We start from the raw sequence: 14526 nt of genomic DNA, 5'->3' as shown, positions 1-14526 counted from the left end.
CGGACAATTCAGGAAGACTGAAATGCACATACCATCTTTGTAGCCTTCTCTGACAATTTAACAAAATCATCAATCCTCATTTTCATTGGTTTCCACTTTTGAGATCCTTACAGATCGCAAGGTAGCATGTAAAATTTTAATATAAGCAAATCTGCAAAGCAAATCTGCAGAATCTAGTTGTCTGGAGAAAACCTATATCCTACACATTTTGATTCATCATCATCGTCGTCATCTTCTACGCCTTATCCCAACTAACTGGGGTTGGCAACATGAATCCTTTTCCGCCAATACAATCTAATTCTACAAATTTTGATTATTAACTGTAATGTATTTAGCAAAGAAGAATGCATGCAGGTTCAGAATCCAAATGTTATGAATAAGGTCTAAAACATGTAATAAGCCCATGCTAAATGAAGACAAGTATAAAATGCACTACCTCTAAAGAAACCCAAAAAAAATTAAAAAAAATGATATAAAACAACCCAACCACTACACCGAATGAAATTACTGGAACGTCTCCTATGAGAAGAATTTACTATGCAATTCCAGTGGAAAATAGGCAGCAATCATGTGCTTCTTCTTCTCCTCCTTTTTCTTTTTCCCTTTTCTCAAGTTATGTCTATAAGAAATTCAGGATTCTGTTGCTCCCATCTACAATATGCTGATGATACCATTTTGTTCGGGTCAGGGGCAGACAAGAGACGATATGATGTAGAGCAGGCCATAGATGTATTCTTGGCACAGCTGGGCCGAAATAAGCCCAAACGAGAATGGATGTAGTCAATCCGGGCCCAGTCCTACATAGGGCATGACGTAATTGAGCCCCAGGGGTGTTCAGATCAAAGAAATTCATTCTGGATAGGGAGAAATTGCCGTTCGAAGTTTGGACCGTAAATCAGCCATAACTTTTGATCTGGGTATTGTCACAGAACGCACGAGCTATTAATCTTTATGTAGCAGGCCATCCGGGGTCAACCGACCCCATAGCAGGTTACATTTGTCTGTTTCACGAGAAAACACACCCTTCCGGTTCAAAATTGTGGTTTTAGGAAAAAAAAAAAATACTATTTTTAGTCAATTTTAATTTTGCCGTATCTCCTTCGTTTTAGAGTTTTAGATTTCCGTCTTTTTTAGAAATTGATTGTAATCACGCCAGGAATGCTCTAGTAAGGTTAATTTAGGACTTTCAATTTTTTTAAAAAAAAAAAGTTCACTATTTTGAGTAATTTCTATTCTAGTCGAATTAGGACTTCAATTAGGGTTTGAGTCTTTTGTACAAGTAGTGTAATCGCACATTCCAGATTATTATTCAATAATACCATTCCAGATTATTATTCAATAATACAATTTCAAATCTTCAAGGTTTTACCTACTTGAGGAAGACGGTGATCTTCTTCTCATTGTTTCCAACTCTTCCATGCGTCACAATTGGATTCAAATTTGTGCTTTGATGTTCATGCAGGACATGAAAATTAAATATGATATGCAAGATTTCAAGCTTTAGATTACACTAATTTTAAAACAATCACAAAAAATTCTACATTTCATATAAAAGTCAAGCATTCTATGCAGGTCCAAGCCTACACATGTTAGGGCTAGATCAATTAAAAATTACAGACTAAACAATGCTCAAGAAGAGTAAATTCATCCACACATGCAAAAGATTACTTCCCAATCCAAGAGATTCACATGTTTCAAATCGAGAAAACCTAGGGTTTGCAAAAGTGGAATAGGACTTAGGATTTAGGATTTTCTAGGGTTAGGGTTAGGGTTAGGGAAATAAGGCGAGAGATGAGTGAAATAGAAGAGAGAAACAAACCCAAGATGATCCACACGTGTGGATAGCGGCCCAGGCCTGACGCGCATGCGTGGGATCATACCCGCACATGTGTGGGGCCCACGAATCTGAAATCAGTCAGCTAGGTGTTGGTCGGCTAAGGGAGGTCTACCTTCACGCCAAGTTTCATGCCGATTGGATGTTTGGTTTGTGCACGATGCTCCGCCGAAGTTTCAATCCTCTTGCAGGGCCAGATTCTGAAAATTTGCTATAGGGGAAAGATTAGCTGCAAACGTGGGTGGATTTGATGAGAGGATGGCTGTGGGAGATGAGGAATATGAATGATAGGAGATGGGGACGATTTGGGATGGATGTAGCTTCGCACTACGGGAGTTAGCCCTTCGAAGAAGGGAGGGTTTCGCATCCAATTAGGCTTCACAACTCAAAGAGGAGCAAGAAAACGCAAAAATTTTATTCAATCTTCAAATGAGAAAAAAAAACTACAAGGGGTGCCTATTTATAATAAAATCTTATACCCCAAAACTCGCGCCGTGTGCGCAACCTATTACTAAGAGATGAAGTAATCACAATTAACAACTAATCAAAATAATCTAAACCGTCCATGATGTTCCTAATTACAATAATAACCAAAACTCAAAGTACTAGATCGTTCGGAATATTGGGCCACGATCATGAGAACCTATGATGAGATTCACATAAAGATCGGATCCACTCTAAGGAACCAAAACGCAGTCCTCTAACTAAGGGGTCCTCCCTGGACGTCATCAGATTGATGGTGGGGCCCTCCTCCTTGCGTACGTGCATAGGAGAGGCATGCATGTGCGAGAGATGTCCTCATCAATTCTCCCCAGCTGCGAAGGTTTCGCCACTGGCGAAACAAAAATCCTGAACCACTCCGAGATGTTAGGATCAAGTCTCTAAAGCTCCTCCTCAGCGAGCCACGTACTGTCTAAAGCTAGGCGTGACTTCCACTTGACCCTGAACTTTTGAAATCTGCCGTCCGACGTCGATACTATCTGATAGTCCAGAATTCCTCTATCTCCTCTCTGGGTGTGGAAATGGTAGGTATGGGAAGTATAGGCTGGGAAGATGGGTCGGGAGGGGGCCATGGATCAAGGAAAATGTCTAGTGAATCAGGATGGTTAGGTAAAAGGTCGAACGATGTATCAGTGGTCCCCTGAAATGCAACTAGATCCTCCACATTAATGTGAAACTAATTCCCATGGAAGGTGGAAGATCTACCACATACGCATTGAGACTGTTTCGTTTTATAATTTTGAATGGTCCAGCGCTACGCGCGTGTAATTTACGAACGACTCCTTGAGGGTACCGATCTGGCTTAATCGGACCATCACAGAGTCCCTTACATTGAATTCCTTGAATCATTTATGTTGGTCTGCAGAAAGTTTGTAATGTTCATTACTTCATTACTAGTAGTAATCTTTCGCCTGATTTCTTGATGCAATGAGTGAATGTGATGCGCAAAAGACTCTGCAGACTCTGATGGCCTATGGGACGGTGACGTAGGGACAAGATCAATAGGTTTCCTAGGTTTATAACCAGTAATGACTTCAAAAGGAATTAGACCTGTGGACCTATCGACAGAACTATTAAACGCAAACTCGGTTATAGGTAGTATGGTGTCCCACATCCTGATGTACCGTATATCCCTCATAGGGGAAAACTCATCCGGTACATCATCAAGAAAGACATCATGAAACTCATTCACTATCGGAATGGCCTCAGTGGGTAACTCTAAACTAGCCTTTGGTGCACTCTCTTTAGCTACAAGGCCATACATGTCGTACCACTCAAAATAGTGGTTCATGTCTACCAACCAATTTAGAAAAGCTTTAGGGTTCAAGTTGTCATCAAACGTGGGGGCATCTACTCTAACTCCTTTGAGAAGTTGCGCATCAGGGTCATAGTGGTCTTGTTGTCTCTCACGGGGTGGGTGCACAGGTGCGCGCTTATAACCGATTTGCCCGGGCGAAGGTCTCTAGTTGGGTAACACGCATAGTAAGCTGATCCAAGCGTCGGTCAATACGTTGCTCCAAGCGTTTACCCAAAGACTCAAACTACTAAGTCATTTTGTTCATCGATTCTTGCAATTGCTCCATGTTTAGTGTAGTGTGTCAACTAAAGCCACGACCCGTACGTGTGGGCATACAACCACTAACTCAACTAAAAGACCTTCTAATACGAATATATGCATCTAAATGGGACTAAATGATCCTATAAGACTCTTTATGAGGGAAACTACACAACGCTACCAAAATTCAACAATATAGCTGTCAAAATAAAGGGATAACAGAAAATTTCAGCAATGTAAATTGCTAACTTTCTAATAACAGAAATTTCAGCAGCTTATATCAGGAATTATGGACCTCTAAACATCTCTATATGATGAGACTTGATGCATCATAGACAAAATAAACCAAACCCTAAACATGCAATGCATTCCCTTATATAAAAAAAAAAAAACCTTGTGCTCTGCTACCAAATTTGATGCAGGACATGAAAATTAAATATGATATGCAAGATTTCAAGCTTTAGATCACACTAATTTTAAAACAATCATAAAAAATTTCACATCCCACATAAAAGTCAAGCATTCAACAAGGGGAATCTACATGGGTCCAACCCTACACATGTTAGGGCTGGATCAATTAAAAATTACAAACTAAACAATGCTCAAAGGAGAGTAAATTCATCTACACATGCAAAGGATTACTTCCCAATCCAAGAGATTCACATGTTTCAAATCGGAAAAACCTAGGTTTGCAAAAGTGGAATAGGACTTGGGATTTAGGATTATCTAGGGTTAGCTTTAGGGAAATAAGGCAAGAGAGGAGTGAAATGGAAGAGAGAAACGAACCCACGATGATCCACACGTGTGGACAGCGGCTCGGGCCTGACGCACATGCATGGGATCATGCCAGCACGTGTGTGGGGCCCACGAATCTAAAATCAGCCAACTAGGTGCTGGTCGGCCAAGGGAGGTCCACCTTCACTCCAAGTTTCACGCCGATCGAATGTCTAGTTTGTGCACGGTGCTCCGTCGAAATTTCAACCCTCCTGCAGGGCCAAATTCTGGAAATCTGTTGTAGGGGAAAGATTAGCTGCAAATGTGAGTGGATTTAATGAGGGGATGGCTGTAGGAGATGAGGAATATGGATGATAGGAGATGAAGGCGATTTGGGATGGATGTGGCTTTGCACTACGGTAGTTAGCCCTTCGAAGAATGGATGGTTTCGCACCCAATTAGGCTTCACAACTCAGAGAGGAGCAGGAAAACACAGAAATTTTATTCAATCTTCAAATGAGAAAAAAGACTACAATGGGTGCCTATTTATAATAAAATCCTATACCCCAGAACTCGCGCCATGTGCGTAACCTATTACTTAGAGACGAAGTAACCACAATTAACAACTAATCAAAACAATCTGAACCATCCATGATATTCCTAATAACAATAATAACCAAAACTCAAAGTACTAGATCGTTTGGAATAGTGTGTCACAATCATGAGAACCTATGATGGGATTCATATGACGATCGGGTCCACTCTAACAAACCAAAACGCAGTCCTCTAACTAGGGGGTCCTCCCTGAACGTCGTCATCGATCTAGATCGATGGTGGGGCCCTCCTCCTTGCGTACATACAAGGAGGGGGGAGTATTAACTTGGATGAGGAAGAGATGCAGTTTGTGGTGGAAGTTCTAGGGTGCAAAATGGTTGAGCTCTCAATTGGCCTCTCTTAGGCATGCCAATGGGTGCAGGAACTCTGCTAGATGCCTGGGATGACATGAAGTTGGAATCATGGAAAGTCAAATTCTCGTCCCTTATCACAGGATTACACTTAGAAACAAGGTATTTAAAAAAGATTATGTGACGGCCTTACATAACGGTAACTGATGCAGGGACATGTGATGACCTAACCCCAGATGCATGTATAATTAAGTTAAAGAATATTTAAATAAATACACCAATTAACTAATCATTTCCAATCAAAGGGATTAGGTAAATCTCAACACAAAGATGAGATTATTCCATCAGGATCATGCCCCTTAGCATAAGATCATGTAAACAGTAAAAAAGGAGGACCTCGAGATATGAGGATATCCTAGATCTAACACAAGTCAGTCCACGATTAAGCTTGAATTTAATTCTACTGACTAACCATCCCTCTTTTCTGTTCGAACTAGAAAGGCAATATCCAGAGAGGAACGAATGGGGTAAAGGATGAGGGGTTCGAGATGAAGAAAGTATAGGTTTTTTTGTTGTTAAAAGAAAAGAATGAAGATGATTCTTACCTTTTCCTGCACTTCGAAGATCTTCGAAGGAAGGAAACCTAAAATTGAGGTGGAATCCTCAACACCGAAGGGTCAATCCTAAAACCATAATCTCTTGAATACAGATGAAGAAAAAAGACGAATTTCTATTCATTCAATAATAATGAAAATAGGGTTTCTCACAACGTATATATAAGCTATGAAAAAAGTAAAAGTACACTAAAGCCTCTGAAAACAAGAAAAATAACAAAAAAAAAAGGCGAAAAGTAAAGAAAGTGCAATAAAGCCCCTGAAATAAGGAAAAGAATAAAAAACGTATAAAACTAAAACACCCGTATGGTAGGATGTGAAATCCGACCGATGGATCTATGGTCAAGGTGTGGTCATGCCACTCCTGCACTCGTAACGCATCAAAAAATGGATCTGATGGACCCAACGTCCATCCACATCAACTCCTCCGCTCCGGTACTCTGTCGATGACGCCTCCTCTTTTGATATACTCTAAATGGTGCACCACTGATGTCCGCATCAGTAACAGTGGTAACCGTAACGCATAATAGAAAAAAAAATGGCCTGTAATGGCCCCATAATGGTCTGTTGAGAGGCCAAAACAGTTTTGCTTTTCAAGAAAAATAAAAAGGCTGTTATGGCCATTACAGCTCGTATCATAACAGTAATAGTGGTGGCCATTATGGCCACCATTACCATTATGGAATACCTTGCTGAGAAGAGTTGCGCTAGCTCATACCCTGAGATACATGTTGTCTCTATACGAGTGTCCTTCTAAGTTGATCAAGCAATCAGATTCTATTCAGAAGTGATTCTTGTGGAATGACTGCGAGGACAATTGAAAATACCACTTAGTTTCCTGGTCAGAGGCATGCAAATCAGTTGGCCAGGGGGGTCTTGGCATTATAGTGACCCAGGAGATGCATGAAGCCCTCCTCTCAAAGTGGTGGCTTGGGTATTCGTCACTCTCCTCTTCTAAAAAAGATATTGGTTAGCAAATATGGCCTGGAAGAGAACAGCTGGGACGTCAAACTGATCTCCAGAGGTAGGGTGATGTAGAACGTGTCACAGACACGTTCCTGGCATGGTTGGGCCAAAAGAAGGTGGACCATAAATTGACCGTAACTTCTCCTCTGGGTATCATTATGGGGCGCACAACCTATCAATCTTTGCTGAAACGGGCCATCTGAGGTGAACTGACCCACAAAGTGGGTCACATCTATCCATTTTGTCAGAAAACGCGCGCTTTCAAATCAAAAATGAATTTTTAGGAAAAATTTACTATTTTTAGTAATTCCGAATTTTTTAATATTTTTCTATTTTTAGAGTTTTAGCTTTTCTTCCTTCTTAGAAATAACTTTTAATTATGCTAGGACTCTTCTAGCAAAAGTTTATTTGGAATTTTTATTTTTAGAAATTAAGCTTTAGAAGAGTGTTATTAGAATTAGGATTTTTATTAGAGTTAGAATTTTGCTATTTTTGGTAATTACGAATTTTAGTTTATTTTTTTCTTTATTGATGGTGTAAGGAGACACATTAGACATTCATGAATCAAATTACGAATTTTATGTAATTTATTTCTATTTTTCTTGCTTTTTCCTCGTGAATTCGAGAAGTCTCTGTGAGGAGTCCAGAGAAGCTCCGTGGATTCGGAGTAGTTATCCTTGAGGAAGACGATGATCGACCTCATCATGTTCATCTCTGCGTCATAGGGAATCCATCATTTGGAAGGCCATATCCAAAATATACCCATCTTTCAAGGTCTCTTTAAGGCATGTAGTCAGGATGGATTTGCGAACCACACTATACATAATAATAATAATTTTTTTGAAGAGACTGTTTAATTGCTAAATATAGTTTAGTGGAGAATATTGGCAAGAAGACAAAATACGTGTATGCATGAAAATAAGCCAACAACTAAGTACCCTGTTGCGCATTGAAACGAGTCGAATCCTCATACCATAGGCTAGATTCGCTTAATAAAAGGGAAAATGCAAAGACCATGCACACCACTAATTATCATGACAAGAATACCCTACAACCTCAAAGCAAGGAAGCCCAGGGAACTTGACGCAAGGATGAACATGATGAGGTCGATCACCATCTTCCTCAAGGGGATAACTACTCCGAATCCACGGAGCTTCTTTGGACTCCTCACAAAGACTTCTCGAATCCATGAGGAAAAGGCAAGGAAAATAGAAAATAAATTCTATAAAATTCGTAATTTGATTGATGAATGATAAAAACAAATTTACAACCCTTTAAATAAGGATACCAAGCTTTGGAAGAAGTTTCGGAATTAAACTACAACTAAAACTCCCTAAAATTCGTAACTTACTATAAATAGTAAATTTATTATTTATAGTAAGGGTCCTATGTGGCTTAACCACATTATTCTCCTAATTTTTTTAAACACTTTTCATGTTGGACACAACTCCTAAAGCCTAAACGGATGAAGAGTTATAATCAAACTAAAACTTACTATAAACAGTAAAAACAGAAATAAAATTGATTTTCGACCGTCGATCTGATGGAATCTCACAAATTTGGCATGGACAACCCGGCATAGCCGGGTAGGTTGGCTAAAGTAGCTCGTCCTCCCCAAAATCATATATGGTACGCAAGTAACTCATTCCAGTTTGCAAGATATGTCTATTTTAAGGTTCTGACGGTCTTAATGACTTCTGCCTCCGATCGGGCCTTCTCTGATACATCTCGGACATGAAAGTGTCTACGACCCGCTCTACATCAGTCCCCTCCACTTCAGAAGAACTCATCTTTGAGTTCTCATCCTTCTTTCGTTCTTGATACTTGGTCAGTTGCGCCGTAACGATACCCAGATCAAAAGTTATGATCAATTTACGGTCCACCTTCTTTTGGTCCAACCATGCTAAGAGTGTATCTGTGACATGTTCTACATCAGAACTCAAACCTTGTCTGCAAGCCTACACCTCCAACTTGGCTTGGATGGAACATGTGCCCCATTCTCCCACTAGTTTGATGATATCCCATTACTCACCACTAATATGTGCACTACTGCACTGTATTACCCACATGTGTACCTGAGGGAAAGGCATGGACGGTAGGCTGCTTGGGCACTTCTTTATGAAATGTGATGGCACTATGTCCACATGCACTCAACATACGTTAGCACAGACAATGCTTTGTGGTATGGTGCATGCTGGCATTCTTTGCTAAACAGCCATATAATTGCCTTTAACAAGCGTGTAGAAGGGAGCTTCCCAGAATCTTTGGATGACAACAATCGCACTAAATGCGTGCGCACTCGAGATAGATTCAAATGGCATCATTGTCGCCTAAAAAAGTGCCAAAGGTAGGCCACTCTAAACATGACTTTTCACAAACAAACATGTAAACTCTATATAGAGGAAATCAAGGACAAAGAATTATATACTCTATGAGTCTGGGTTGGTTCAATCCTCAAGGTAATTCGTCAAGGCTCCCTTGCACGAATGGGAGATGCCAACTATCTTCAAGAAGTGGCATTGCAACACACCTTTGAAACTAGTTCTGCTATCAATGCAGTCGTATTGCACACGCTAAAGCAACAACTTGAACATGGCCTTCCCTTGAATACAAAACATCCCATCCTCTACGTGAGAGGTTTTTTCATCCCTTCTATTTTTTCATTTTTATCATAACACTTCCACTGGATGTCCGGGGCTAAAACCAGTGAAACTAGTTGGACTGAACTGCTCATGAGAACAAGTCGGGTGTCCAAGTTTTAAGACATTGATAGGGAAATGAATTTTTTAAAAAAAAAAAAATCATGACTGAATAGGTAAAAGAATAGATGGAAGGCCTTTCTCTAGCCATGGTGAATATGATAAATTCCAAGTCCCCATTGTTTTGGTCAGTTTGGCATTGGTGGATCCAACTTGGGGCCTTGCTTTAGCATGTCTCCATGGCCTTTGTTCACACATATCATGAGAGTAAGAAGGCGGCAGAGAACCTAGTCAATTCGGACTGCAACATTGGCACTCTTATCATTTTCCCATGCCAAGGCGGCCCTTCCCTCTCCAGTCCAATCATCATCTTTGTTTGGAATGCTTTAGGTATTTTTGATATTAGATGCTGATTGTTTCGATTGTTTTGGTTGATTTTGGAGGTCTAGGATTTGTCAATCCCCCTATGAGGTAATTCATTTTCACATATCTAATAAAATCATGGTGATACTACCACCTTCCCCCTCGAAAGCCTTCCATACATCATCATAAGAGAATTGTCCCCGCTATTTTGGGTTGGCTCCGAACCCTGTGTTGCCAACCAATCCTATTTAAGGCCCTATCCACGGTAAGTGAGCAAGCCTTCATATCCCTTCTGGCCATCTCAATCCGAGTGCTTTTACATCTTCCTCTCATCATCTTTTCAGGCACTTCAACTCTAACCAATATTACCCTCCTTACCAGAGCTGGCACATTACCATAAAAGCTTTCATGCATATCTTGTGAATAAGAAAAACACCAATAGTCCAATAAAAAGGAATAATATCCCCATGAAAATTCCACAAAATTTTCTTCAATAACAACCACAAAAAATAAAGGGGCCACTACTTACACCCACTCCTTTTGATTGCCCACACACCAATTTGTACTATTCAATATCCCAAAATGAAAAATGGGTGTATGCAAATCAATCAGGGGTGGGTGTAGAAAACAAAACCCAAAAGCATTACTAAATACTAAGCTCTCAATGAAAATCATTTCCAAATAACTAAGACCAAAATCCAAAATAAAACAAAAGTTGAATGATGGAAAGGCAATCCCTGTTCAAGAAAAACAATATTTCCATTGAAGAAATCCATATCAAGAAAAATCCAGAAACAGGACTACTGGAACTGGACAATGACAAAAAAAAAAAAAAAGCTGAAACTTATAAGAGCCTAAAACTGATATCTTAAATGAAGAAAAAAATATTCAAAAAAAGACCCATTTAAATAAACTCCAGGAAATAGAAGAAAGGGGCTTCTTTTCTAATTTACCTTAACTCTTTTAGCCTCTGCAGCAAAACCCAAAGCGGCAGTCACTACCGCAAGAAATCCCACTGAAAAGCATATTAGAAGAACCTTCTTCTCCATCCTCTCTCTCTCTCTCTCTCTCTCTGTGTCTCTCTCTCTCTCTGAAGATTTCCAATGGAATTTTTATTTGCTTGAAGTGTGATTATGATAGGGGCTAAAAAGGAATTTCAAAGTTTAAAGTAAGATGTCTTGGGAGAGTGAAAGAGAAAGAGGTGCTGCTGCTGTCCGAGTAGATTCTTTCGACCACGGCCTATCACTGCTTGTTATAAAGCTAATTCACAACTGCCCCAGCTTTTTTATGGAATTACCAAATAGGCCGTCGTTGTTAAAATAATAGCAGGAAGCACGCTTGCCGCAGAGAAAAGAGAACGTCATTTTTCTACTGACAAAAGCGTTTTTAGACAGTCTCTACGTCGAACGCTGATGAGGCCGGGAAACACCGACTTTGGCGACGCAGCCGATTGCGTGCTGAATAAACTTCTGTGGGCCCACCGTGATTTGTTTATTTTATCCACTTTGTCCATCCATTTTACGATATAATTTTAGTATTTTATGTTTAATACGAAGCATATTCAAAGCTGAAGTGGACCCCACTACAAGAAACAATGTGAATTTATCGTCTACGGTTGAAAATTTCTTATGGGCCACACAACTTATTGATCAAGCTGATATTTTGTTTTTATTTTCCTTCGTCATACGTGTGATCTTATAAACAAGTTGGATGACAAATAAATATCACTATAAGCCCTAGGAAAGTTTCAACAATGGAAATTATTACTTGCATTGTTTACTATGGTGTGGTCCACTTTAGATTTGGATATGCTTCAATTATAGACTCAACCCTTAAAATGAGCTGAAAAATGGATGGAAGGAGTGGATAAACACATACATTCACGGTGGGCCCAGCTGAGTTTACTTTGTATGATAAAAGCTTTGGGGAGGCCGTGACCGTGGGGCACACCTTGACGTCCTACATCCGTTTTGCTGGCTCATCTTAGGGCATGGGCAATGCCCTAAAATGAGGCATCGTCTAAGGTGGACCATACACGAAAAACATTGGTGATTGAATACCATCATTAAAAGTGTACCGTGGCCCATGGGTCACAAATTTTTTGGATCAAGTTGATATTTGTGGTTTGGATTTATTTGGTTTTTAAGCTCATGCCGTGAAATGAGCTAGCAAAATGGATGGATGGGATTGATCTACAGCACATATATCAAGTTTGCCCCATGGCTACGCCTCACCTTAAGTCGGTGTTTTTTTTTTTTTTTAAAACACACACACACATATCCCCACACACTCACGCTAGTGGAATTTCACCACCTATGGGTACTCGAACCCTTGACCAGGAGTTGAAACTCCTGAGAGGTGCGGACCGCACTCACGCTAGTGGAAAGCGCAACCACATGGCATCTTCATGAGCACAGATTAAGTTAGGTGGGGACCTTACATTGGGGGACCGAGGCCCACCTATGTATGCTATGTATATCCATGGGTCCATCTGTTTTCTAGTTCAGTTTAGGTCGTGGCCCAAAGCTGACGCAGATCCAAATCGCATTTGGACAACACCACAAGAAGTTCAGTTTCGGTGGTGGCCCAAAACTGATGAAGATCCAAATCACACTACAAGAAACGATGGTGATTGATCATTAAATACGTCTTGTGGATGGTGAAAGTTTTGAATAAGATGGCATTTGCATTTTCCTTTATTTAGGTCTGTTTGACCTTATAAATAGGTTGGATGCCAAACAAACATCAAGGTAAGCCTCGGGAAGGTTCAAACCGCGGACGTCCTTATCTCCACCATTTGTTGTGGTGTGGTCCACCTAAGATTTGAATTCACTTCAGTTTTAAGCCCATGTCTTAAAATAAGCTAGAAAAATAAATGGACAACATAAATAAACACGTATATTAAGGTGGGCCCCATGATCATTACCTGATTGAATCTAAAGTTCTGTGGACCCAACATGATGTATGTGTTATATCCACAATGACAGCCAGTGTTGAAACCACACTAGTGCTCACCATGATGTTTTTATTCCAAACCTATTCATAAGGTCATACAGGCTTAGATGATGGAAAACACATACAATGGGTTGATCTAAAACTTGTGGCCCCCGATAAGTTTACAATGGTAGAGGCACAATCCCAACTGGTTTCATCATGTGATCCACTTGAAGGTTGGATCTATATCATTTTTAAGCTCATACTCTAAAGCGATCTCACAAAATGGATGAATAGTGTGGATACAGTACATACATCATGGTGGGGCCTAAAGAACTTTGCTACGCCGTGGTGCTTGTAAACTTATTGCATTATTTATAGAAATTAAACTTTTTTTTATACAAATTAAATTGTGCCCTAATGATTAGTTTAGCATCTACTATTTTAAAGGCAAGAGTTTTACCATTTTAATTTTAATTTTAAATTTTTTTAATGATGGAAAGTATACTTATTTGGTTAAGAGCTTATTTTAAAGACATCTTATTCTCCCTCTCCTTCTCTCTCTCTTTCTATTCTCTTCGTGTGATAGATAGGACTGTACATCGAGCCAAGTCAAGTCAAGGTAAACTAAGATTGACTTGACTCATCCGTGCTCTCCTTGAATTTGAGCTCGAGCTCGGCCTCGAACTTACCATTGAAGCTTGGCTTATTTACCAAACCTCTCGAGTCGAGTTCAAGTTGAGCTAGTGGATCAAGTTGAGGTGAGCTTACCTCGAATTGAGTCAAGCCTGCTCCCAACCAAACCCAACCCAATTCAGCACCAAACCTGCACTTAACTCAACCTAGCAACCTAATCCAAGCCACACCCGATTCAACCCAGCGACCTGACCCAATCTAACCACCTGACCCAACTCCCAAATCAAATATTTAATATATATATATATATATATATATATATATATATGTATATATTCGAGTTGAGCTGAGCTCGACCTCCGAGCCGATTTGAGTTCGAGTTGAGTCAAGATCAAGAATTCGGCTTGTTTTCAAAATGAGCTTAGTTATATGAAGCTTAGCTTGCCTTAAGTTGTCATTCAAGCTAAGCTAGATCGAGATGAGTGGAGCGAGCTTTTTGAGCTAGCTTGGCCCGTGTACAGCCCTAGCGATAGGCAATTCATATCAAATGTGGCCTTGTATGATGGATGACCGACACAGTGGACCATCTACATCAAAGGTGGTCTTCATGTGATAGACAGTGGACATTGAAGGTGGGCCCAAATGATGGACAATTAACATTAGAGAAGGGCCTTACATGATAGATGACCCACGTCAAGGTGGGCCCCACATAATGTACTATCCATATCAAAAGTTTGCCCCTAACAATGAATGACCCGCGCACGGTGTTACCATTTTTTTACCTAGAAGACAAGAAGAACTTGGT

At 40.1% G+C, this 14526-nt stretch overlaps 1 protein-coding gene across 2 annotated transcripts in view; it reads right to left on the bottom strand.

Annotated features, from left to right (window-relative positions):
• Window positions 1-11581, bottom strand: part of LOC131232564 (protein MODIFYING WALL LIGNIN-1) — an 89755-nt gene extending 78174 nt beyond the window's left edge. The window contains exon 1 of one of the 2 annotated variants that reach the window (XM_058228878.1): window positions 11105-11581. In XM_058228878.1, the coding sequence (XP_058084861.1) occupies window positions 11105-11200 (96 nt within the window). In that variant the 5' untranslated portion in view covers window positions 11201-11581. The remainder of the gene's footprint in view (window positions 1-11104) is intronic. The other variant, XM_058228877.1, reaches the window with a different exon arrangement.
• Between the last annotated feature and the right edge of the window lie 2945 nt (window positions 11582-14526).

The sequence above is a fragment of the Magnolia sinica genome, chromosome 18, assembly GCF_029962835.1.
Source record: "Magnolia sinica isolate HGM2019 chromosome 18, MsV1, whole genome shotgun sequence".
Classification (NCBI taxonomy): Eukaryota; Viridiplantae; Streptophyta; class Magnoliopsida; order Magnoliales; family Magnoliaceae; genus Magnolia; species Magnolia sinica.
Note: the sequence above shows the minus strand (reverse complement) of the source record. Positions and strands in the feature narration are given on the sequence as shown.